The sequence below is a fragment of the Musca domestica genome, unplaced genomic scaffold (genome assembly GCF_030504385.1).
Source record: "Musca domestica strain aabys unplaced genomic scaffold, Musca_domestica.polishedcontigs.V.1.1 141, whole genome shotgun sequence".
NCBI classification, from domain to species: Eukaryota; Metazoa; Arthropoda; class Insecta; order Diptera; family Muscidae; genus Musca; species Musca domestica.
Window position 1 is genome coordinate 774,452 of NW_026712194.1, and position 27,591 is coordinate 802,042.

General features: G+C 38.5%; 1 protein-coding gene across 1 annotated transcript in view; it reads right to left on the reverse strand.

Moving 5' to 3' along the window:
- LOC101892238 (uncharacterized) overlaps positions 1–25,754 on the reverse strand; it is a 58,295-nt gene extending 32,541 nt beyond the window's left edge. Inside the window, exon 1 of the mRNA XM_059119281.1 lies at positions 24,422–25,754. Within this exon, the coding sequence (XP_058975264.1) occupies positions 24,422–24,943 (522 nt within the window). The 5' untranslated portion in view covers positions 24,944–25,754. The remainder of the gene's footprint in view (positions 1–24,421) is intronic.
- Positions 25,755–27,591: the final 1,837 nt, after the last annotated feature.

The window sequence follows — 27,591 nt, forward strand, 5'->3', positions numbered from 1 at the left end:
CGGTGCCCCCCTTCCCTCCTTGGCCAAAGTTAACTTCGTTTTTTGTGGAGTTACTTTTTTCTGCAATTCCATTTAGATTTGCTCTTTTGTTCGTGGCTTGTGATGTGTGAGTTTGGGTGTGTGTGTGTGTGTATATTATGGTTATTTTCGTTCGTTTGTTGCGACTCCATAAAAAAGATATAAAGTCTCCACAATGCCAGTCTTCACTGCATGGGCTCAGACAACGACTGCGACGACGACGAGCAACATTGTAGGAGCGTACGTTGTTGCCAATTGTTATTGAATCCTTTGGGGACCGCTAAATAACCAGTTGGGGATTCACCAGCATCTACCGGGCACATACATGCCAGAGCCAGTGCCAATGCTACTCTTTGCTACAAATTGCTGTTAGTTCAAACAAAGCCAGTTAGGTAGGTAGGAAGGGCCCACACATCCTAGCCAGTTGGAATGAATAGTCAGACCAGCTTGGTATGACAATCACCAGTTACTGCTACTGCTGCCACTGCTGTGCGGTGCGGTGCACCACCAATGTAAATGCTTACAAATCTTGTAATCATGCCTCGGTGGCGGGCGACGTGTGTGGTATTCCAACTATGAGAACTTTTTATTGTCTACCTGCTGAATGATTTAAAATTACTTAATTATCGTTTGATTTTATTCGATTAAAGACACCAACCTGCCAGCCAGCCAGTCAGCCACCGAAGCTGTGGCCTACGTGATGTAGGAAACGTAACGATCTGAATGAGAAGAACCAAATGACAAAGATTGGCACGTCTTTTTCCCACACCGCAGTAATTGAATGATAATTTTATTGCAATGCCGAAGGGTGAACCTTATCAAGCTAGTAAAGTAAGCAGCAGTAATTGTAGACAAATCGAATGTTTCAATTGGTTGTGGGTACTCTAAGAGAAGTTTGGACTTTAAATTAAATGCCAAAATCGATTGAAAATTAAGGAAAATTGCAAGAAAAAGGACAATTAGCTGAAAGCAATATATCTCTCTAGGCCAAACATGACATAAAGTGCAAAACAATTCTGGTAACAGGGTTTCTACATTTTAAGGCCCTGTGGCAAAAAAAAATGTTTGCAAATGAATATAGGAAATATGAGTTTGATACCCCATGTCATATATTCTTGATCAGCCTGTATGTCTTTGGAGGCAAAGTAATTTTAAATTTCGAATTTCCTTTATTTTAAAGATCTAACCACAATTTCTACATGAATACGATTTAGGTTCGCAACTCGCGTTTTCTGAAGTCGGAAGATCCATAGAAGTATAAGATATTATCACTAACAACATCAAAACCTGTTTACTACTACATATGAACGCACGAATCAAGAGAAATCGTCCAGAGAATCAGAGTTTACTTATACTCTTTTTCGAATATTTTGATTTCCACTCTTTTCTTAACCACCACACTCTTTTTTCGCGAGCACGAGTAGAGGCACTCTCAGAAGAATCGAGCAAATTGAAGCTCTGCAATTTTTACTACAGTCACATTCACAGGGCTAACCCAATAGGCTTCCTTTTCCCCCCTCCACCACTCCACATTGAGTGTTTCAAAGATGAAAAGTGATTTCTGAAGTTTTCATCCAATAACTGTCTGTTTCAAAGTAACTTTCCAATCACAGCGTTCGAAGACCTGCCAACCATAGTCCCATTTGACTTTACCTTTATTACAATTTGCCACATCCCACACTTTGAATTCCCCAGCAAGGACATATTCACTCCCAACGCTCCCCCCCCCCCACTTCCTCTTTTCCTTTTCCAAGAAACTTGCAATATGTGATGAGAATTCCATGTTAACTCATTTAAGTTGTCATCTTTGGCTGCCTAATCAATTGATGCGACTGTGGTGACATTTGAGCAGCCTTAGCTGCCTAATGCTCGAATCACACACGAAAAACATCCGGTGCCAATCATGCGCTGCGCCCTGGCAGGGTAAGAGGACAGCCGATGCAAATAACATCGATGACAGCGTGTTGGGTGACGATGATAGCTGGCATCGGCGGTGGAAGATATTGACAACAGAGATATTAGATCCAACACCAGTCGGGCATGAACTCAGAGTCAAATTCGTGAATTTTACGCAAAATCCACCACCCCTCACTCCCACCCACGAAAGTATGATGGATGAGTTCGCCGAGGTCCTCAGTGAAGGTTGTGCGTAGCAGGATGTGTGTGTGTGACATCCATATGCCGTGTCATAAATGTGTGTCCTCATACATGTACTGTGTATTTATAGGTTGCCCGCGTGTGTGTGTGTGTCTGCATGTTACGTTCCATGTTAGCACACACCCATACATTGGCATTAGCAAGGCAAGTACGTGGCATTGGTAATTGAAAGATTGTGAACCAACGCCATTTGAATATTAATGAATGCCAATGCCAACGACTCTCCCAAGAAGCAAAGCGCCATGGAAAAAAACCATGTTACAAAATTTCCAAGAATTTCCCCCCTCCGCACCACATCCGACTGAAATCCAAATATCAAGCTTAATATTTAATAGAACAACCATAAAATACCTAATTTTGGGTAGCAAAATAGGCACTAAATTTAAAATGCACTTTAAATCATCATTAGGCGAGGGTGCTCACGAGGGAGAGGGAGAGGGGGCAATGGAAATGGCAGGAAGGACACAACCCAACAAGGCATTAGGATTGTTGCTGTCAGGATTTTATGGCTGTTCAATTATCGTTAATGGTTTCATATGTAGCATATTTTTCATCAATTTTTTACTTGATTTCTTTTGACAGCTGCTTTTGGTCGAGGTTATGTACGTGGGTGGGAGTGAGAGGGAGATAGTGGGAGCCCTGTGCTCAACATTTACAGACTTTTAGGCACAACATCTTTTTATCCACTGTCTTTGTTGGCCCTACACTGAGGTTATTGCTGGTAATGTTGGTGTATCTGTTTCTTTCACATCTTCCAAATTCCTCGGCGAAAATATTTTCTGTGAAGACAGTCAAAATGGGAATGGGAATAAAGGAATTGCTGGAAATTGTTAGCAGCTGAGCCCAGTGTTTATTTATCGAAAATGAAAAGGAATGTGAAATATGAAAGCAACATGTTAAGAAAATTATTTCGCCAATGAAACAGAGCAAGATAAGACGAAGAACATGCTGAAGTTGAATGAATAGCAACCAGAGAAGATGGGAACATGGGAAACCAAGACACTCAGTCGTTGGCATAAAACCAGAGGAGAGGAGGTGAGTCAAAGGCCATTAAGGACATCACAACCTCATGAGAGTCCCAAAAATGTATTTTTTTTTTTAAATAAAATATAATGGGATATGCAAGGAAGCCGCTTCCCCCACTCATTCCCTGTTTTAAAGGTCAATATAATTTAATGGACTTTTCCGTTACATATAAATCAATATTAATGGTGGAATTTTTATTGCTGAAATTTTATTGCGGCGTTAAAAAGAACTCCGATTCAATGGGGAGTAAAATATGGCTAAATGTGAAGTCTGGTTGGCTGGGGTGAAAAATAGAGACGGCTTGGCTCATTGGGGAGAATTTTAATAGAATCTGTAGACTGTGTCGGTCCAATATCATAGCCTGGAAAACACCAGAATTTACAGACCATGGCATGGCTACCCTGCCTCTAAATAACGTAAAACGGAATTGGCCTAGAGGGATATTTGATGTGAAACCTTTATTTCGATGCACAGGCACAGTTTCAAAATTTATTCTCTCTCTCATTCGAGTAGCATTAAAAAATAAAGCATACTCGATTTATTTGTTTACTCCCGCTCGTATTCGAGTAAGGAGTGATATTTGCACTCTTCGCATTTTGGACCTATGACTTTTACATCGATTTTTAAAATAATTCAGGTAATTCCGACATCTACCAAAATAAAACAAGCATGGTTGAACTTTTAATACCCTCCACCTTTGGTTAAAGGAAACATTTTTATATAAAAGTATCTGAATTCAAAGGTGTTCCACATTATACTACAAATACCAGTAAGCCCTTTTGAATAATGCTGTCAAACTTTTCAAAAAACCATAAAGTGGCTGAGGCCGTTGTGGGAGGGCCATACCAAAACGGGATCCTCCATAGACAATGTTATACTTCCAGAATTGTCATCTACCAAACCTTCTTAAATGCCAAATTTGAAACAATTTCGTGGGTAAATGTGACTAGGTGGGTGGGTACCGAATATCGGTGGGTACTGTTATATGTGCGCTATAGGAAAACGAGTAATATTCAATGTTCTGGGAGCTAGAGCCAATTATGAACTACAAATACCAATTTTTAGACAAATTCGTGGAAAAATCGGGGCAAAAATCATCAAAACACTGTATATCGGAAGGTAGCATTATGTGGGGTCTATACGAAAACATGGACCTATATACATACTATGTTCCGGCCATTACGAACTACAAATACCAATTTTTAGACAAATCCGTGAAAAAATGTGGCGAAAATCATCAAAGCACTGATAATCGGGAGTTACCGTTATATGTTGGATATACCAAAAGGTGGATCAATATGTCTCATTTTCAATACCTGCCATCCTAGACATCAAATTGTTCTGCCAAATTTTGAAGCTCTACGTCAAATAATATGGGCTGTATCGTGATTTCAACAGATAGACAGACGGACGAACATCGTTAAATCGACTTCGAATTTTATGCAGATCATGAACGTATACTTTTTGGGGTCTACGACGAATATTTAAGGATGTTACAAACGTACTGATAAAGTTAATATACTCCCCAACCTCCTATACCCTCCTATTATATAAATGCTAATCTTTGTTCATACCGATCATTTTCAAATTCACTGAATGTTTCGATTTGTCAAAGACCCTGTTCATGCGAATGCAAATATTAAACATAACTGGGATATTTAAATGTATTTATGCATGTATGTATGTATGTACGTATATATGTGTATGTATATGGCCATATGCGACCCAAGTTATGTCATAGTCAGAGTGATTTTTATGACTTCAAAGCATCCGTTTGGTTGTATTTTCATTCGTTCGCAAATAAAATTCAAATACTAATAATAATTCCATTATCGTCATTTATATTCAAATATTTCCATTAAAATTATGAAGTCCTAACTTAATATATATTTTGATTATGTCCCAGCATTGGACGGCTGCCACATGAGGGACTGTGTTTCAAAACGCCTATTTGTCAAATGTAAACTACTGAATGAGGGCCAGCTATTTCAAACATTTGCTACATACTTTTTGCTACATTTCAACACACAATAGCTGACTGGGTTTGAGTTCTATACTCCCTCCTCCCCACCTTTCCTTCAGAATCTATGCGCTTCGCAGTGTCCTTTTTATTTACATTTGTCCCATTTGACGAATTTAAATTATTGTTATCATAAACTTTTAAATGAAAAAAAAAATCCCGAATGATTTTTATTATTTTCATATTTTTATGATGGCATCGTAAAAAATTATGTCTATTTGAAAATCTACAAAAAAAACGTCCCCTCTCCCCAAATGTCCATATCGGGACATAAAATAAGAGAGGAAAAAAGTATTTGATTGCTTTGGCTATGATATGAGGGTGGAAAATCATCCACGTTGTTGTCGTCGTTGTTGTTAACAACTGTAAAATGAATTTCCTGCATGATAGAATTGAAAAAAGAAAATCTCCATTTAATTTCAGCATTTAGGGATTTTAAAAAGTACAAAAATTTATAATTGCTTAGATATTGTCAAGTGGTTCGGAAATTAAAACAAACCGATAGGAGACAGTTTTTTGTACGGCAAATGAAATTAAATGCGAATAAAAGATATATATCATTTGATATGTCTCATCGACATACCGGTTGTTGACACTATGTCTTCTTGTACCAAATCCGTTTCAGGACATTTGGTGTTAATCTAGCGATGGCGCATGATAATTCTCGAAGGGAGTATCCGATTTGATCCAAGCTTTGTACTTCGTAATATTATTATAAAAATTTGATCAAGTTCGGAGATGACCAATATCGGCCCACACCATCTAGTACCTCCCCACAAAAGGTCGAAATTTTCCAAAAAAAAAAAAAATACTGCACAGAAAGAGAATGGATGATCCAATTTTGCTCCAGCTTTGTAAACTCCTATTATATGCATTAGTGCTAGGTCAGGTGCGAAACGGTCTAGTCCATCAAGCACCTCCCCCACAAAGGGTCAACATTTTAAATAATTACAAATTGTTATAAAATATGGAGTAAGACTCCAATTGTCTTCCAATTACGCACATCCCATTATTTATACTAACACAAGATCTGGTGTGAAGATAGGATATATCGGTCCACTCCTTCTGGTATTTTCCCCACAAAGGGTCAAAATTTTGAATATCCATGAAACTCATAAAACGTTCAGACTTGGTTCATCTCAATATTTCCATCAACACAAGATCTGTTATAAAGGTGGTAGAGATCGGATAATTTCTTCTGGAACCTCCCACACAAAGGGTCAAAGGTTTGAATAACCTAAACGAATGTAAAATCCGAAATAAGCACCCAGTTCTTTTCATATTTCATACATCCCATTATTTCTACTAACGCAAGATCTACTGTGATGATGGGATATATCGGTCCACTCCTTCTGGTACCTCCCCCACAGGAGGCTCAAAATTTTGAATATCCATTAAGCTCATCAAACATGGCACATTTCAATATTTCTATCAGCACAAGATCTGTTATACAGATGTTAGGGATCGAACCATTCCTTCTGGAACCTCCCACACAACAATGGTCAAAGTTTTGGATAACCAAAACGAACATAACAATCGAAATAAGCATCCAGTTCTCTTCATATTTTACACATCTTATTATTTCTTCCAACACAAGATCTGCTGTGGATATGGGATATATCGGTTCACTCCTTCTGGTACCTCCAACACAAAGGGTCAACTTTTTGAATATCCATGGAGCTCATAAAATTCGAAATTAACATTCGATTCTATTCCAGACTTCATACATCTCAATATTTGCATCAACACAAGATCTGTTATAGAGATGGTAGAGCTCGGACCATTCCTACTGGTACCTCCCCCACATAGGGATCAAGATTTTGAAAAACAAAACGCTTAAAGAACAAAAATAAGCATCCAAATCTCTGCAAATTTCATACATACAAACTTTTTAACTAACACAAGATCTTTTGTGAAGATAATACATATCTGCGAACCAGTTCTGGCACCTCACCCACAAAGAGTCCCGATTTTCAATACTTTTATCCATAATAACTAGCGAAAAAAGTCAGCGTTTCTTGACATCTTGCTATATCTAAATATTTCTCTCAACCAGAAACCAGAGATAAATATGGAATTTACAATTCCGCATAAAATTCAATTCTCTTACAATTTTGCCCATATTAATATTTTTATCTGTATTAGATGAAGTCTAAAACTGGAATACATCGGTCGACTATATCTGGCAACTCTCACACATTTTAACGAATTTTCAATCAACACTTGCTCTAGCATTTATGAAAGTTTTGAACAGGACTCTTATAAAATGTAATCTAAGAAATTACTAAAATTTGATATATGTCTTATTATTTCGATATTGTCAAGTCTTTACACAATATGCATGTGTTAAGTTCTCTCCTTCTAATGCTAAAAATCTAATAATATTTAATTTAGGTTTTATTCAACAAACTGGCCTAGATTTATTTTTAATTTTGTGTGTTCTGTGACAAGTCGGAAAAAGAATTTGTTTCAATATCCCTACAAATTTGCTTTGATGACTATAATAATCCAGCATATACGTACACACATACACCCCCACACACACACATATGCATGTGTTTGTTGTTATTAAATTGTATTAAAATGTGTACAATTTTATGACAACACGCCACTATACTTGCACAAAACGTGCTGTCATTGCTTCTTAATGTTTGTAGCAACCGAAAACGACAACACCAACAACAACAGCAGCAACAGCAATGGCATTGGCAATGGCAACAACAACAGCAACAACGGTACGGTGGCGTCAAGCACAACATAATTTAAACGACAACAGCCGAGTGACATGTGTTTGCTCCATTTTAATATGACACTTTGAAATTGGCTGCAGTTCAAAATTGTTAAACATTCCGAAACAGAGAGAGAGAGAGAGAGAGAGAGAGAGAAACAACGACAACAACATTGAAAAACAAGGTACCAAATTGCAGGATATGCTGTTATGTATGGCACGGTACAGCACAGCACGTCGAACAACACGAATACAACACCAGTCATGTTCTGTTCACCATCCATCCATCCATCCGCCCGCACCCTCCAACCAATCTCAACCAAACCTAATGTGAAAAAATATAAAAACAATGTTTTAACAAAAACAACGAAAACATCATTTCAAGCCCCCTCCCCCGCACCGCTCACACACCTCTGCGAGGCACTCGTGAAGCGTATGAGTGGATATAAACAACACATACTTAAGACTAAACAGGAAACTGGCAAAGAATGGAAGAGTTACTCGAACTGAAAGTTGGGCCAAATGCTGGCAAATGTGTGTGAAGCTTGTTGTTTCGTTTTCTCCAGCTACTAAACTACTATTGCTGCCGCTGCTGTTCTGAATGCTAAATACAATTTTCCAAAAAAAAAACAAAATAGCTACGAAAGCGTTAGAAACTCTTGTCAAAAGGAAACATTCAATGGTAGTTGGATTTCACCTAGCTTGCTAGGTTGGATGCTGGCTGTCAGAGGATTTCTTGTAGGTGTTATTTTCAATAAGGAATCCATACAACTAGGATCCCATCTGGTGTTTATAACTTTGCCATATATATGTCGCCACATCCTGACTGGTTGCTCTGCCCCTTTTTCCCTCGAATATTCAATAATGTTTTTGTTGGTGGTTGCACAAACAACCCACACACACACACAATTAGTATTCATAAAGCATAATGTGCGATCAACTAGTAAAGAGTGGGCAGGAGAAAGGGGAGGAGGTAATGAGGCTAAATATTATGAGAACATCATTGAGGAGAAAAGAGAATACATATGTTTGACACATATGAATATATGTATGTATTTTCTAAACGTAAAGATTTTTGCCGCTGCAGTGATTGTTTAATTTGAAGGATCTTCGGATGCTTAAGGATCTTCGGAACGCACCTGTAATTAGTAACGATGCAACTCTTTGGACTTTATCAATGCTTTTGCTGAAGGTGTTTTTCCCTAAAGAGTGCCACCATACTAGCTCTAAATAAGTTCGAATTGGACGGACATCTGATTCATATAACAATTTGATTATATGAGGCTTCCCTATGGATTTTTTTGCAGGAGTAAAGTGCGATTAAGCCTCTCTTCGCTATGTTCCTTTTCCGATTTAATTTTTGGTCTAGGAGGGTACTGAGGAAAGGCTTAACATAACTCCATCCAGCATAGGTAAAGAAAATTCTGATATTTCCTGCTTCCTTGTAAAAAGTAGGATAGGAAAGCGGAGAAATTATAAAAAAAATCCCTCCCTGAGAAAATTTTTTTTTCGCATAGAAGAAATTGACCTAAAAGCTAAGGATTATAATACTCAATTCGCCCTAAAAATGAAGGGTATATTCTATAATTCCTTTTGCAACGGTTCTTTCTAATTTTAAAATTCTGCTGCTATTTAAAAGGATGCGGAGCTACTCGGGAGTCGGCAACTGCTTCACTCGGAGACCTTTGTTGCATTTTGCTCATCCTAGGAAGAATAAAGAAATAGAGAAAGACAAGGAAGGGTCTTGTGAAGAGGAGTATAGTTGTTGGAAACACTGTTATCCCATATCAAGATCAGATAACAGATACTGCAATGGCTAGTCAGTATGACTACCGCGGTTTTTAGTTCAGACCTACGAAGTGACAGAAGGGAGATTGAAAAGGAGGAAGAAAATGGTCTTTAAGTGTAATTTTCTTCCAGCTTCTTCGTTGAGAGATTTTCTACAGCAGCTGATATAATTACTTTTTGGTGGTTTGACAGTCTCATCAATCGGTAGATCAATCGACTGAGAATTCCTCGAGCAAACTGATCAGCCCTCCATCGCTATCAAAGGTTGGTTAACCTATTCGCAAAAAATATTCAATGTAACCATACCTCCTGATTTTCGGCAGTTTGAAGTTTTGGCTCAATTTAAAACCAAATCGGCTGTAATTTAATGGAGGGCATAAAAATTCGGCCACTCTGCACTTAGCTGCGTTTTTATTAGTTTTTCTTAAATTTAAAGATTCTATTCCAGCCTCACCTCCTCTCCCCTTTATTCTATGCATTTACATTCATGTCGAAACTCTACCTCGTAGAGGATGTTAAATTTCTCTAAAGTGTTTGTGAATATACTTAGAATGATTTTTTTTTGCAAGAGTGGCAAAATGACACACGTTGTTATTGGTGTTGTTGCTGTTGTTGTTGCAATGTCAATTTGCAAGCGAATGTGACTGGATGTGGGTATTTTTGTGAAATTACGTGTCCTTACATAATTTTGTTTGCAATGACAGACGTTGGTGGGAAGGCGTTGGGATGTTTTGACAACTGATGATGATGACGATGGTACACAAATATACATATCTATGTGTGTGTGTACATATTTGAGAGCTACTAAAATGCAGTAAAACGTAAGAAAGTTTTCCTTTTCATGCGGAAGAGAAGATATCATATAAATGTCTATGAGGTTAAAGTATTTTACAAAACGTTCGAATAAATATTTAAAAAATGGTCTAGAAGCCATTGATTGAATGAATAATAAAAAATAAAAACTAAAATTATGTTTGGGTGGCGTATACGTTATGAAGTATGTGCCCAACGCGATAATACGTATACGCCACCCTTTGGGGATGCATACGTATTTATTGGAACAACTAACGCCTTAGATTCTTTACACATTCTTATCTAAACTATTTTCAGGTCTTATGACACCATCGCTGCATTGCCAAATAGTCTTGTTGGCATGCTCACACACACACACACACACACACACACACATGTACACATCCAGTCGTAGTGCTGACTGAGACATTAAAAATACATTTGGGAATTCTAACATCGGTTTTCATTGCCGTCTCAACTTTGCAAACTAAGCTCTCTAGACTTAGCAAAAGTAGCAGAGCAACAACAACAATAAAAGCATCCAACTGTTGGTGATTTGTTGAAATCTTGAAATTTCTATTGGCCATTTGGGAAGGTAATGAAAACAGAGTCATGAATTGTGAAGAGCAAAAACTGACAGCCGGCTCAGTGGCCATAGAAGTTGGTAATTTATTCCTATGTCCAAAACACACATCCAGTGGATGGCATCCCTCCATGGCAATGGAGTGATAATGTCTAAGGACTTTCGAAAACAAAAGTAGTCTTGCTCGACTTTGTGGCTTTGGAATGTGATATAGTTTCGCCAGGTTATTAGTAGAAAGAGCGACGCAGTGAAACAGAGACAGGGGCAATAAATGGCTCAATTGCTTTTATAAAAAAAGTGGGATTCACATGAAAATCAGAAGTCAGTAAACTGACACTTGAACATCAAATTTCAAAAATTGTGTACTAATCCGTCACATATGCCATCGGTAGATCTTCTGTACTTTATGAAGGAAAACACTATGTACATACTAATATTTAAAATATTTTCACATATCCTGCCCCCACTGTGCCGTCAATTTGAAAATTCTTCCGCAGTTAATCTACATCTGTCATTCAAGTTTAAATCTAAGCTTTGAAAATGAGTTTACCTTGCTTTTGCTGTTGTTGTTGTGCTGTGTTGGTTGGTTGTTGTCCTGCTTTCCTGTCATTGCCCTGCCCCGCATAAAACGGACGTCACGTATTTCATTTTGCCGGACGAATGAAATGTGCCAAATAAAAGCAAATAAACTGAGATTTTCTTATAATGAGAGATCGACATTTAGTGGCGACTATGACACAAAGAAAAATGGTCACTCACACACACGCACACACACACACAGCCCGAGTAATAATCACAGATAAAGAGAGTGTGCGATAAAATGAATAATGCCACAGACACAGACGCAAAAGCAGAAACAAAAACAAACAAACGAACCAACGCCACAGAACAGCAATGAATGGGATTTTCTTGATGTCGCTGTGCGACTCCCTGTCCGAATATTAAACACTTGTGGCCAGGGCCACAAAACAATGCCAGGCAGCCAGCCAGAATCAAATGTGATGGCTACCTCCATCACTGGAGTTGCACACACCGCACACACACACTCCGGCCAAGCTCTTCATTCGTCCGTTCAACTGTGTCACTTTGGCTTTGAACAGAGCCACCCAACGAGGAGAAATCCTCTCGCCCATAAAAAGACTGAAGCAAGGACATTTAAGTATTTTTCTGAGTGTGGCCGTACAGAATTTATTTACTTCAAGTCCAGGCTCATTCTCTCTCGCACACACACACCCATACTCAACAGGGATTTTTCAAAATAACTCCACATGTCCTGTGTGTGTGTGTGCAGGAATCAACAGCCAAAAAGCATTAGCCGGACGCCTATCCATGCCAAAACCACCAGGACTTGCCAAGCTTTTTAAAATCGCCAGGGAGCTATGGGAACGGTGCTAACCAATATCATTCTTTAACACCACATGCCAACAGAGTTATTCAGGCAGACAGGACATGAATTCATTCTCGGGATACAGATGTGTGGCTGATGCCAGCCATTTTTGCTGGTAAAAGTCATTTCACATTCAATGCACTTTGCAATGGACGGAGGCAGAAGGAAAACCATCATCATCATCGGCAGTGGCAATAACATCACCGGCAACAAGGACGTTTACTCAGCAACACATCACAAACTAAGTTGTCACCCAATCGATGAGAGTTGGTGGTGTGGCAGAGCCAACGAGTGAGTTTGCGTGTGTGTGTGTGAAGGTTCCAATAGAAAAACACCAGCGTTCACCAGTCGTTGAGGATTATTTGGCCTTTTGGCAAATACCTGCTGTGGTCGGCAATTGCACATTTGTAACGCCGTTCCCCCTCCCCTTCCACCTCCACCTCTGGATGTCCATCAATGATAAATAAGCTTTTTAGCAATGATTTTCTTGCACCTATTCCTCTGCTAGGTAGTTTTGCCTTGTCAGCATTCGGATGGCCGCCATGGTCATGAATGCACCAAGGACCAGAGGTTTTTCTTTATTCAAACTCTTGTAAAACTCTATTCGTTTCTTGAGTGGAGTTAATGGCTTTTGAATTTCCTTTCACATTCCCTTCTGTGTTTGCATTCTCCTTTTCGTTTTGAGATTGTTTCGCATCATTGCCGATACGTCAAGAAGATGGGAATATAATTCCGAGTTTCTCTTTGTCGTTATCTCTCAGTGTGTTTGTGTGTGTGTGTCTTCTCTTTAACACTCTTTGATCTGGTGACATAACACAGCATCAGATGCAAAGCTACGACGGCACAGCTATGCCCCTCAATTAGAGTGGTGGTGGTGATGGTGGGAAGTCTCTCCAATTGGCAAAGGCAGGGGAAGTGAGACATTGGTGCGATGGCCATCGATATGGGTCAAATTAGTTTTCCATTTTCAGTATTTTCCTTTCAATTTTTTTTTTTCAATTTGGCTATTGCATGGTCGCATGCCCGTGAATGCTGATGCTAATCAAAATGACTTTCCTCTTGGCGTTTATTTTTTTGCTTTTCATTTTGCTTCGGTTTTTTTTTCCGATTTTCATTAAGTTAATTTTCATTCTGTTTTCTTTGGAATTGCAGTGTTCGCCTGCAGAACGCCATGAATATAATTTGTGACCTTTGGAGATGAAAGCAGATTGGAATTGAAACTCAATGCAGCCAATGAAAATTGTAATTGAATGGAAGAATTACAGTTGATAAATTTTGGCATGCTGATGTTAGGATTGTGTTCCGGAATGCAGAAGGATAAGAACGTGTTCTTCTGTCACCCGAGGAATTTGTTGTCGGAATTATGGGGTTCCGGAATTCAAGAGGTAAAATATTATTCTTACAAGTATGAGCCGAAGTGGGAGTTTATCTATGCAGCACATGGAGACTATTCCACTTATGAATAAAAATGGTCTTTATTTTTAAAAGACAACAAACTAGCCATTGAGATTGAGCATTTCAAAAAGGGGCAAATTGGTACCCTAGCCTGAAGAGAGGTCTGATACAATTTTACTTCATCTTTTGTCATCTATTGACACTCCCACACGCACACACACACATAATAATCAATACGTTTCCCATCTTCATCATCAGTGAAAACGATTTCCTTTTGTGACTTATGGGATTACATTGCTTCGGCGACATCTTCTTAAAAGTAGATGAATCCTCAACTTAATAGCAAATTCTATTGGAAACAAGCAGCCGAAGGATTCTGCTTCAGCAACTTTCTTCTTTCACTTTTCAAGTATTTCATTGATAGATGAGTGTCCGTCTTAGTCCACAGTAGACACCCGCTCACTCTCCGGATGGCCTGATCCTGGGCCATTCACATTTCTCCGCTGGGCTGGGCTGGGCGACATGCCTTCATGCCTTGTAGAAAATGCACTTTGTCTGTTTTGGAATTCCTTGTAGTTTGTGGTTCGGATTCGTTTTTAGTTGTCGTTGTTTTCTTTTGAGTCGTCTCCACAGAAACTATTGGCGACATAGCGACAACAAACAATGGAATTAAGGGAATAAAATGCCATTGTTGTGAAATAACAAGAAAAGGAAAACAACGCAAAGGCAACAAGGACGCGACGACATAACGTATGCCCGTCTGCCAGTTTATCTGTCTGTCTGCCTGTCTCACTGCCTTCGAAGTACCAAAACAAAAAATGTCAGACAATGCAACAATGTCCTGGGCAAATGATGTCTATGACTTGATAGTCATGGTTACGAGGGTGATCTGCCCGGCCCGGGAAATAAATTTAGTTAAAAAAAAAAAACAAATTAAGGTTTCCATAAAAATCTACTAAACTGCAATACCACACGAAAATGTTTAACCATATTAGGACGAAACTATGTGAGCAGATGGACCCGTGTTCCCAGGTTTGTCCTTTTAATGCGCCCAAAAAAGGAATATTCTGATAATTATTTTAAGAGCAATATTTTTCTACAAGAAAAACAGTCCTCAAAGCTTTTCTTAAAATCAAAAATATTTATCCTCAAGAGAAAAATCAGATCCTTTTTTTATGTACCTCCAACTATTTCGAATGCAGTGGGCTTTCTATTTCACCTTACAATTTTGGTCTTGAGGATTATGTTTGTTGGGATTAAAATGTTTGTTTATCACTTTTTCGAAATTCTTGCAAGTTAATATGGCATAGCATAAATCCGACGGCGTTCATTTTAATTATTCTCCCAAAATGTCCATTCAGTTTCCATTCCGTTCACTTTTAGTCTCGACTAAACAATACCTCATAATCGAAAACTTCTTAAATTTCCATTTGTTCGGAGCCATAATTTAAGACCTCTTACTTTCTTCTCGGAGACCTGTCGACGGCACTTCAAGCAACACGACTGCTTGCCCAGACATGTTATGAATTCCAGAGCAAAACATTGAACCAACAACTTTGTATGGCAGACTGGCGGGTAGGTGGGTCTCATCTCCTTTCATTGATTCAGACACTCTCCCCTTTTTCTTTTTGAGTATTTGTGTGTGGTCGTAAATAAGTTTGGTTTGTCTTGCCATTCAGTCGTGTTTTGTCATGCATTTACTTTTACCCATTCACTTTGTTTTTGTCCACGTCTGGACCTATGTTTTTTTTTTTTTTTTTGGGAGGGGAGGGGAGTTTTTTTGCTTGTTTTGCATTGAATGACTCACATGAATGGCTTGGGCTGGCTGATAGATAGAGGATTGTTGAATGACAGCGCTTAAGACAGGACACAATAGACGGATGGACAGACGAACGATATGAGGGATTTCTATGCACATGAACTGAAAGGAAAAGCAGGAGGCACTATCAAATGTGCAGAACAAGAAACAAAGCCCGCTTGCATTGATTGTTTCTCAACAGTTTATTGCTCCCATTGTTTTTCAGGAGACTCTAACGGGAATGTGGTTAATGGAAATGCATTTCAATTTGAATTCTTATCTTCCATCTGTTTTCCAAGGATAGTCTTGTGGCTTTATAGCACACATCTAGCCAAAGTGATGGCATGCATGCAAGTCATGAGCTACGATTGGCATGAGAGCAGGAAGTTGGGAGAGATCAACTAAAGGTGTCGTTTCTATCAAAATATGTAGCAGGATAGAATGTTTTAGAGTCTGAATATAAATTGTATAGCTAATATCGATACCTAATATTGAGACTTTATTATTCGATCTGGAAAATATCCAAAGCGATTAATTCTTGTATATACCTATATTATGCCATAGCTCAAAAGCTCAACTATAGGAAACGCATTCTTCACAATGCCTCTATTTGTGAAAAAAGGAAACCATTTGAACTCAAGAGACAATGGGCCTTAGTGTGAGGACAATAGCTTTTCCTCCCCCATTCCTCTTTTTGTTAACTTCCTCCCCGTTTCCTATTTTTATTAAAAACAATATGACTCCTCAAACTTATCCAAATTTCAAATATTTTATCATCCCATGGAAATAATTTTGAACTCATTTCGGTTCGATTCCAAAGTAGCAGCCATAATAATTTATATAATTCCCATTTAATGACAGAAGACTATAAATTCCAAACTAATCTCTCTTCAATGACCCCCGTGCCCCTCAACAAAAAAGGCAATGGCAATAAATCTCAAAGGCAATCACAAATAAATTCAGGATAATTCGTACACATCAGTGATTTTAGTTCTTCTTCTTCTTCTTCTTTTTCTCAAATGTGAATCAATTATTAGTTAATTTAAAAGATCTCGAAACCAAATCTAACAACAAAGGATAGCTCCAATTATGAAATGCCTGGAAAACATGTGTAAACAAAAAGTAATTTATCTTCTTCCAAGCACATGTACGTAAAACACCAATACATATGTAGGTGTGTATGTCCATATGTATGCCTGTATGTGTATTTAATACAGGAACCAACAGAGCCAACGTTCCAATAGAAAGCCGTGAAGGAGACGACCAGGTTCTAAAAGATTTGGACCCCTCAAAGAGAATTCCAATAAAAGTCAACAAAGCAATAACAACTTTAGGCCAAAAGAAATGGTGCACAAACACAACAACAACTAAAATATCAGACCTACACCAACACCCGGCCCCTGAAACCGAGAAACTGAAAAATTTAAACAAACATCCATTCATCCATTTCAAGGAACTGAAAACACAGGTAATTGCATTTCATGTCTGCATATGCGTGTGTGTGTGCTATGTATGTGGATGTGGTGTGTGTGTGAGTGTGCGAACGTGTGAAGGTGTATGGCTCTTTGCCCTGTAATAGTTGTGTCGGAGTGTAAAACAAGGCCTTTTTTGGTTTAACCTTTTTGTGGCTTTTCCGTTACAAATGACTTAACTTACCAAGAAGATGCCGAACACACATACATGTATGTGAGTGTGTATGTGTTACCAACACACACTTATACACCCTGTTAAATTCTGTAACACATTCCTAGGTGCTGGTGTTTGGTTTGCTTGTTTCTCCTTACCTTTAACATTCTGGGTGAGTTTAAATCGAGTGAACAGAATCGAATTGATTGCCAGGAGCAGAACAGAGGTGCAGCCTGCCATGGCAGGCACGGTACGGCATGGCACCTAAAGTTCTTTTCGTTTTCATACTCTAGTGACTTTTCCCCAAATATGGTTTGGCCCTTTGCCAATGAAGTTACCTCCATAATTTTGTTCACCCCCATTTATGTCCCCACCCCCTCAAGTTTAGCCCAATTATTTACTGCACACCCAAAGGAGGAGTGATGGGGAGGGGGCATTGTCTGTCCCATGGTAGAGAGTGAAATAGTTCAAATCGACACATGTATTAACGACGAAAACATTGTCGGCCACCAAATGTTCCCAGCAACATCCAGTAGGCAGTCCCTGGTGTCGTTTTTGTGATCCGCAATATGTAAGGCAATCTCAGGCAATAACAATATCGTTGTTGTTGCCGTTATTGTTGTTAAATAAAGCAAATAAAAGACATTCATTGTTCCAGGCCAGATATGATGTTAAATAATGGCTTCTTAATGGAATATGAGTTTCTGCCGAGAATGAAACCGGGAATCTAGATAAGCCACTCGCAAGGAGCAGCCAGAGTTGATACATTTCCAATGTCTGTGGGATGAGCTGCTGGCTTTTTTCCATTTCTATTTTTGTCCTTTCATTCATTATCCGCTCAAGGTATATCTTAATGTACGAAATAGAATTTATTGTCGTTAATGGATCTACTATTGATTAATAGATTTATATTTCTTTATGCCATTGTCATTATTTTACTCAGAAAGATAAGCGGGGTACACAGACAAACGTTAAGCTTAGAATTTGATGCCCAAAAATTTCTCGCTTCTGATCAAAGAAATAAGCTAATCAAATTGGACATGCGAAATATCCAGGGATAAGCTTGGGAAATTAAATTAAATTAAATAAAATTAAAAATTATGAGTTTAAGTTAATTTCAGTATTCTTGACCATTTCGGACGCATCCAGACGTTTCGCCTGGACTTTGACGAACTCAGACACTTACTCACCACTTAACACTTAGGTATATATCTAGAACAGGGTCGGGCAGAGAGTCCACTTTTACGTTCTCCCGAATTTGTTACTCTCTGCTCACAATGTTTTTCAATGGCTCTGATTGTGGGTTTGAAGAGAATTACCCTAATAGAAATCCTGCCTTTGTCTGGTCCTGATCTTGATGATCTTTCCGAACTTTGATTTAGTTGTTAATTACAGAACTTTGTAAAAAAAATGTAGTCCTCATAAATATAAGAATTTAGAGACTTTTCGCTTTCACAAATCTATGGCAGATTCCCCAACCGAAATAGATTAGCAACCCTTCATAAGATATCCTACCAATAACAATAACATTACAGATTTAACTCATTCACAAAGCCGTGAAAACACTTTAGCTTTATGCATGTACGCACACACACTCACACACCCCCCACCAATTCACTATCATACCCTGAGTGGCATTTCTCTCACTTACATCCGGTTTGGTCTGGTAATGGCAGGGATAAATATCAATATGTTTATGTGAATATTAAAATTATAAAAACACACACACACGCATTCACTCACTCACTGAGAGAGGGATCGGAACGTAGAATGCTGAACAAATTCTTGTGCACATTTTTATGTCCTTCATGTTTAACCTTTGACAAGAGGAAACGGAAACACCGACATGTGAGTGTACAACTGATTCATACAAGTGGCTCGGCTCCAATGTCAACGTTGCCAACAACAGCCAGCAACGGCAGCATTCTGATGTGGCTCTCTCTCTCACACACACACACACACATAACCATAATACAACTGAGCGTGTGTCCGCGTGTGTGTGGGACTGCCTCACAAAACGGAAGTTAAACAGACGTTGACAGGAAGGAATTTCAACTGTGAACAAATGTCACAGCATAAGTAGCAAAGCAAACGAATGAATGTCAAAAGTGCGTCGCGGAGGGAGAGTCGAGTCAGATCTTTTGAATGAATATTAAAAAATATTTGCATTTATATTTCAGCAGCATTCCATTATTCGCCTTTTAATGCTGCACTTCAGAGCGCCCACTCTCTGCGCCACCCTGCCAGTCAGGCAGGACATAAATGCTTAGCAGACAAATGCAACAGCATCCATGGCAGCAACAGCTGAAATTGCAATAACAGAACACTTTCTTCGGCACTTCGCTTAAGCAGAGATTTGTCTCCGTAAAGCAAAAAAAAAAAGTAAAACAATAACAAAGACAAACAAAGGTATTCAACTTGCAACTTTAAGTGGCATGTTGCAACATGACACCCATCTTGCCAAAGAAATAAATGTCAGCTTTTTTTTGTTTTTTTTTTTTTCATTCTCATTTCCAACGACTAACACCTCTGGCTCACTTCACTCGATGATTGATCTCCTTCTCAAGCCCAGAATTCACAGGTGGGCAGCATTGTTTTTATATCTCCTCCTGCCTCTTTAATTCCACCGAGCAGTTTTGAAAATAAAAGTGTCATCCTTTTCTGTGAAATAATTCTTTAGCTGTTTGGCCAACTGAGAATGGGGTTTATGAGACATGGCTCCAAAAGTCGCTAAAAATCTAATTATTTGAATGCATTCCTTATAACTTTATTTTGACTTGAAAAATAAAATTATGCACTTATTTGTCAGTTAAAAAAAATCTATAAATAGTAGTGCGGATCGACTTCGTTTTGTACACGCTCAGCCATATGGCTAGAGAGGGTATATATCATTTGATATGATCAAAACGTGCCTCATCGAAATAACTTTTTTAGACCCTAGGTCTCTTTGGACCAAATCCGTTTCAGGACATTTAAAGTCGATCTACCGTCCGTCCGTTCGTCTGTCTGCTGGCTGGTGCGCACGATAACCCTCAAAGAGAGTATCCCATTTGGTCCAAACTTGGTACATCATAATATTATTATCAAACTTAGATCGAGTTCGGAGATGGACAATATCGATCCACTCCTTCTGGTACCTTCCCCAGAAAAGATCAAAATGTTGACAGAAAATTATTTACATCACAGAACAAGAAAGAATCATCCGATTTTGTTCAATCTTTAAAAATCCTAATATGTGCTAAGTTAGGTGTGAAAATGGACAATATAAATTGACTCCTTCTAGTATCTCCTTCACAAAGGGTCAAAATTTTGAATAATTTTAACGCTTATAAAATGTGAAATAAGAGTCCAATTGTCTTAAAATCTCATGGTCTGGTATATAGATAAAATAGGTCGGACCACTCTTCAAAATTTTTAACATTTATATTTCCTATGAAACACGAAACAAAAATCCAAATATCTTTATTTGGAACAATTATAACTTTTATAATATGTGAAATTTGAGTCCGATGGTCTTCGAATTCCGCACATCTTGATATTTACATTAACACAATATCTGGTATAAAGAACAGATGTAACGGACCACTACTTGTGGTACCTCCCCGACAACGGGTCATAATTTTGAATAACCATGAAGCTCATAAAACTTGAAATAAGCATCCGATTTCTTTTAAACCCGGCACATCGCAATATTTCTATTTGATGTGGAGATGAGATAGATCTGATGTGGATGTAAACTACCCCCCGCAGACATCATCCCCATTTAAAGACATCAAGGAAATCTTTAGATTTTGCATATGTTAACATCTATATATGAGCTTTTCATTCATCTTTCATTTCTTTTCTTTCCTTTTCTTTATTTAGAGACGCACACCCACACACATCATATCATGTATGTGGAGAGGGTTATACAGGCATGTAATTGTATAAGTACATAGTTTAAGTATTTCCTTTTTAATTTGAATGATTCCAAGTTGATGTGAAGGCATGTGTGTGTGTGAGTGGGTGGGTTTACAGCGGCAGGATGAATGCCTGGCTGGCTGGCTGGCTGGCTGACTCCAATTTTTGTGCCAAGTCATCATTAAAATAAACATTCTTCTGCTCCACATCCAAGTTGTGCATTGTTCGTGCGGTTAAGTAGGACAATAAGGATAAAGAGGGAGGATGCTTAAACATCCTTTTGATAGAAATCATGATTTTTTTTTTCTTCGTTTTTATTTACAACAAGTATTGTTACAAGAAAAACAACAAGTTACATGCATACTCCGAGTATATCACTCTTTGTGTGTGTGTGTGTATGCTCCTAAGTAGCATCTATGATGTTTGCCTAACAATAACACGCTCTCTCTCCCACTCCCACTCCCACACCCCCGCTCTCGTTGTCTTCATTTGTTGTCGTCATAATATAATCAGAATCTAATGCATTATCCTGATGCAAAGACCATGGTTTTTTGGTTTGACTTCCACTGCTGCTGGTGGTTGGGTTGCCAAAATGTCCCCTTTACCTCCCTGGATGACTCACTTTAAATCCGAAGTGGCACAATTTGCCAGTTTAGATGGTCATGCAGCACTCAAATGGAATTGTTGTGCCCTCCACTGCCACAGGGAGGACAGTGGAAGTGTATAATGAGGATGTTAAGTAAGACATTCTCAAACATTGGAATAGCCATCTGTCCGTCGGTCCGTCCGTCCATCCGTCGGACTGTTGGCCTGGCTGTGCGGGGGATTGATGGCAAAGAAAACTTTTACGGCTGGCAGATGTTGTGGTTACGCTCGACAAAAGTGGTTAGACTTCGAGAATTGCAGATGTTGCACAAATTGGATGGTGAACTTTTAATTGCCAGCAAGAAATTAGTTTTGGATTTCTTCGGTGGAAGTTATGGGCCAGTTGTAACCACTGGACAATGCAGTTGTGTTCTGGTTAATAATGTGATCTCTTATTTGGATATATTTAAGATAATGTCATGGAAGTTTTTTTAATATTAACAAGTTAAAAAGGTTTTTCCGACAGATGTATTCCCTCATAACAGCCGATGGTCGCTCTCCGCTCGTATTAATGCCGAATATTCTGGAGGGTGTATTAAAGCCTTAGGCACACAATCATTTTTGCGCAGACCTTGGACATTCAAACAGGACTCAGCTCCAACACACTCAGCGCCACCCAAGAATGGTTACAAAATGAGGTTCCTCGCTTTATTTCCAGCGCACAATGGCCACCAAAATCTCCGGATACCAATACGTTGGACTAATGTGTCTGGAGTATTTTGGAAAGTAAGGTTTGCACTAAAAAATACCAAAGTGTCGATCACCTCAAACAAGCCCTTCGCTGGGAATGGACCAAATTACCGCAGAACAACATTAGGGCAGCGTGTGACGGTTTCATTGACCGTTTGAAGACCATCGTGCCGAAGGTGACCAATTGGAACAAATCTAAACTTATTCAAAAATTAGTTGCTATTTCCGACATTTTTGCTTTCATTCAATAAAATTAAAAAAAAAATTAAAAAATTATGGCGTTTGATCTTGCTGCAGTTTTTTTTATCTCACCCTGTATATAGATGTTCTCTTTTACCACTTTTACTAGGTAATTTGTCTGAGTAAAATGTGATATCATGATTGCCACCTTCTGATATATTGATTTTGAAGAATTTTCAATTATTCTTGATATTTTTACTTTCCCTCTCTCTCTCTCTCTCCCTCTCTCTCTCTTATATTTATGGAACAAATTTTTTGAGTGTATTCTTCAACAAAATTAAAGAGTTAGATGGGGGTACATTAAAATAGTTGAGATTATCGATTGCATAATAATTTGATTGCTCTTCATTCAAGAAAAATATCCCGCCGTTGGGATTGTAACACTATGATAACGAGTAAAAAAGCTTCACGTTCGACCGTGGCGAACTTTTAATACGCTCCACCAAGAGGTAAAGAGAATCTTTTAAAATAAAGGAATCGAAATTCAATGTTCTAATAACTTCCATATTATTCAATTTTTAACTGCAAACGAAGTGAAATTAGTTGGAGAATGCTCTTAAAGCCTTCAAAATACCAGAAACTCGTAAAATATATCAAAACGTGAACCTTCACAGATAATTTTCTGCTATAGGCAATGTAATTTATTGCGAGTTTCAAATGTTACATTTGAAACAATTTCGCGAAAAATGTCGTTAAATCCCAGAAAATACTGGATATGTGATGTTACTGTTATAAAGGGGCTACGGTGGGCCTGTATAGACAAAGTTCAGCGACTGAAGGTAGAAGCCAATCCAAAACGAAATCGAAATATCGAATTTTAAACAATATCGTTAGAAAATTTGGCTTAAATCATCGGATTGTACCTGGACCTACGTGACCTGTATATGTACAAAATTGTAGGCATATATGCGGACCTTCGGACAGGGGGTCCTTGCCAAATCGATTTATAATTTTATGCTAATCGAGAATATATGATAGGATCTAACGTCTTATTTCGAGGAGCTACAAAAGAAATGACAAAATAACTGTGCAGGGTATAGCAATATATAGAAAGGTACCTCCTCCTGGTACTTTCTCCAAGAAAGAAAAGATTTTTGTTTAGGACCAAGTGGGCTTTGGTGCCTTTAGAACACAATCGATTTCAGGACATTTTTTGTCAATCCAGTCATGACAACACATGAGAAAACATTTCAATATCTCCAAATAAAATTGGAAATAAATCTGCAAAAATATCAGATTTCAGTTCCGATTATTTTCAATTCAAAATCTACTTCGTATCCAAACTCCGTTCCTGACAAACTCTATGGGCAATACAGTTCACGGAAATGATGTTTATTTTCAACAAACTGGTATATATTGTATGTGTGTTTGTATGTATCTTAGTGAATAGGCTCCTCTTGCTTCTCCTCCTCCTCGTCCTCCATACAATGGAAGATAATATCCCATTGTATAGCCCCCGTATAATATCCAAACAAACAAAAACAACTTTTATCCCCAACTGGAAATCTATTCATCGATTTCTAAGCTTTGAGCATACAAAACGTTTTAGTTGTGCGGTCGGGAAGATCTTTTTTTCCACTCCCATTCTTTGGTAGTACTCTTATTGTTGTTGGTGGTGTTGCACTTACCTTATTGGAGCTACCGTTGAATTTCAATAGCTTCTTACAGGATTTGCCACGACTCTCAAAATAGATTTCTTGCGGAGTGCGACGATGCTGCTGGCCCTTCTTCAAAAGATTGGCATAGAGTGGATAAGGTTGCTGGGTGGTGGCACCACCCCCACTGCTGCCAATGCCGCCATAGAGGGCTTCTGTGCCATTGAATGGAATTGTGTTGAAGTCAGCACTGGATGTAGCCGTCTTGCCGCAATTGCTGCTGGAGGAGCACAAAAGACGTGAGAGAATACCACAACAGCCGGGAGTTACAGCAGGATCTGATGTTAATGGTGGTGTTTGCGGGACACTGCGTAGCAGTCCAGCCTGCTGGTGGTTCTGCCCGTTATTATTGTTGAAGGAATGACTGTTGTTGTTATTGCTGCCGTTGTTGCGACTGGTGCCACCGTGACCCTGGCCATAGCTGTAGCTGCCGGCCGAGATGGTCTTGAGTTCTATGGTGTTTGGTGGCTTATGGAGATTTACATCGATTTCCATTGTTAAATGCGGCACTTTGTATGCATTTCCGTTCCCACAGCTGCTGGGAGATGTTTTCGCTGTACAACACTGTCCTGTCCTGTTTCCTTGTAAGAGGAGTTGCTACTCAGGTTGTTGGTGTAGCTGTTGTGTTGGCACTGTAACCAGTTACACCGTTTACACCTTTGCTAATGTTATGTACGTGTGTGGGCGTGCCAAGTGTGTCAGTCTGTGTTTGTGTGTGTGTGTGTGTGCTTCGTGTCGATGTAATTGTGTAACTTGCACACGTCCGAACTTGAACAGTTATATCCGTTTCCGTTATACAAAACCGGATATATGAATTATTTGCAATACTTTTATTAGTTAGTTGGTGTTGTTGGCATCATCCACTTGTTGTTGTTGTTGTTGTTGCTGCTGTTTTAGAATGGTATTCAACTTTTTTGGTTTATTTGTTTATCTTTCGTTTGTTTGTTTATTTATTTTGGTTATTTGTTATTAACATCCGCTGTTTGGCCCTCCGCCCCTTTTGTTGGTCTGCATTCATATGCAAATCACGGATGTTTGTATTTTCCTAAGCATTTTCATAATTTTCCTTCATATCCTGTAAAAAATAATTTCATGTTTTGTTATTGTTGTTGGGGGTATTCGTATGCGTGTGTGTGTGTGTTTTTTTCTGTTGTTGTCTCTGCGATTGTTGTTGGTGTTTGGCAATTTCAAAGATGATCTATGGCATAGTCAAATATAAATTGTTTTGAGAGGATATTTTGTGGGGGTGGAGAGGGGAAACTGGACTACAACACATATATCTATGCAAAATTTGCCAGTGCTTTCGCCGGCGACATTTAATTTAGAGCAGGACTTCTCTCAATGTTCCCGATGTCTAAGACGTATTTTACAATTTACAAGTTTTTGACACAAGCTAAACAACCCTTTCCTTAAAGCACCCCCTGCTTGTTTTCTAATTGTTCGCTCGCAATGTTCTCTGTTCCTTTTCCCTCTTTATGTTGATTATTTATATTTGTGTATGGGTGTATGTGTGTGTTTGTTTAGCTTTTCCTTTTTTCAGGACATTTTTTGGCGGCATTGTCTCAAATTTAGTCAATTGGTCCCCCTACCCCCAAAACGTTTAAATCCTTTTGCTACTGTTGCTTTTTAAGAATTCCTTTTGATCCTTTTCATGAGTTTTGTTGCTTCTGCTATTGTTGTTGTTGCGCTAAGCTGGGTCGTCTTTTCTCTGGGTGCTGTAAAGGAACATTTTTAAATGCTCCTGTCATCACATCTGTTATTTTTTTGTTGTTGTTATTGTTGTACCAAAAGCCTTTTGTTTCTTAGCACTCAATTTCGGCAAGTTGGGCTTAATTCATTAGATTTTGCCATCAAAAAAGATTTCCCAAATTTCCATTTTACAAACGAGAAGCATTAATTAAAAATTCTTTGGGAAAAATCGCATTTTTTTTCTCCGAGACTAGCCCAGCCGAAATGCAAAGTATCCAAAACGAGAATTCCAAGAATTATTTTCATTTCACTGGAGCAGAAAAGAAAATGATTTTATTGTCTGGTCTCGTTTGGCGGAGCAATAACATTTTTTGTGTCATTCACCCCGCCATTGTTGGATGAATGTGGGCCGGATTATCACTAGCCTATATTTGCCGGGCACAAATCAATTCCAAGAAAGGTGGCTTGTTAGGACAATGTGTCCTTTTGCAGGAGAGATAACAATAGCTTCATAGAACTATATTTTGACTCTAGAATTGGAGAGATGTAAAGTGAAGTGCGTTGTAAATCTCCTTCAGAATTGGGAAAGGTTGAAAATAAATCAATGGAGCTGTACATTAAGTCCTACATAAAGGCCTAATATTATGATAAATCATTTGCCATGTAGTCATTGATAAAAACTAAACAAGCAGTAAGTTCGGCCGCACCAAACTGTCATACCTTCCACAATTTGAAACGAATTTAGACTTTAAAAAAAAATTCATTACTAATTCTGTTAAAATCTTAAATATACCGAATATAGCCGTTATATTGGGGTCTATACGAAGGCGTGGACCTGCATAGACAACTTTTGTCATAAGCTATTACAATATTCAAATAAGAGACTTAAAAAAATCCGGTGAACAATGGAGGAACTAATATATGGGGCCTATGCGAAGACCTGGACCTGCATAAAAAAATTTCTGGCATAGACTGTAGTTCCCATTACGAATTCCAAATACGAAATTTGAAACAACTCCCTAAAATCGTCAAAATATCTAATATCAGGGGGGACCGATGTATGTGGGCTATACGATACCGTGGATAGACATTTCTCTTCCAGGGGGTAAAGTACTCTGAAGGAACTCCTTTTGTATATTTTCAGACAACTCCACTGATTTGCTTACAATCATCAAAATACCGAATATTGGGGGAACCGGTATATGGGGGCTATACGATATCCTGGACTGATATAGCCTATCTTCGTTCTTGACTTGTCTGCAGGCAAAAAACTGATCTGTGCAAAATTTAAGCCTCATATCTTTATTCGTTTTGACTCTAGCGTTCATCGAATTATCAATTTTTTATAATTATTTCGAATTAGAAAAAAATCGATCTAAGGTGTTCAAAGTTCGTGTTATTTTAAATATCAATTTTCCCGGCATCGTTGTTAAAATGTTCATGGCCGATTCTAG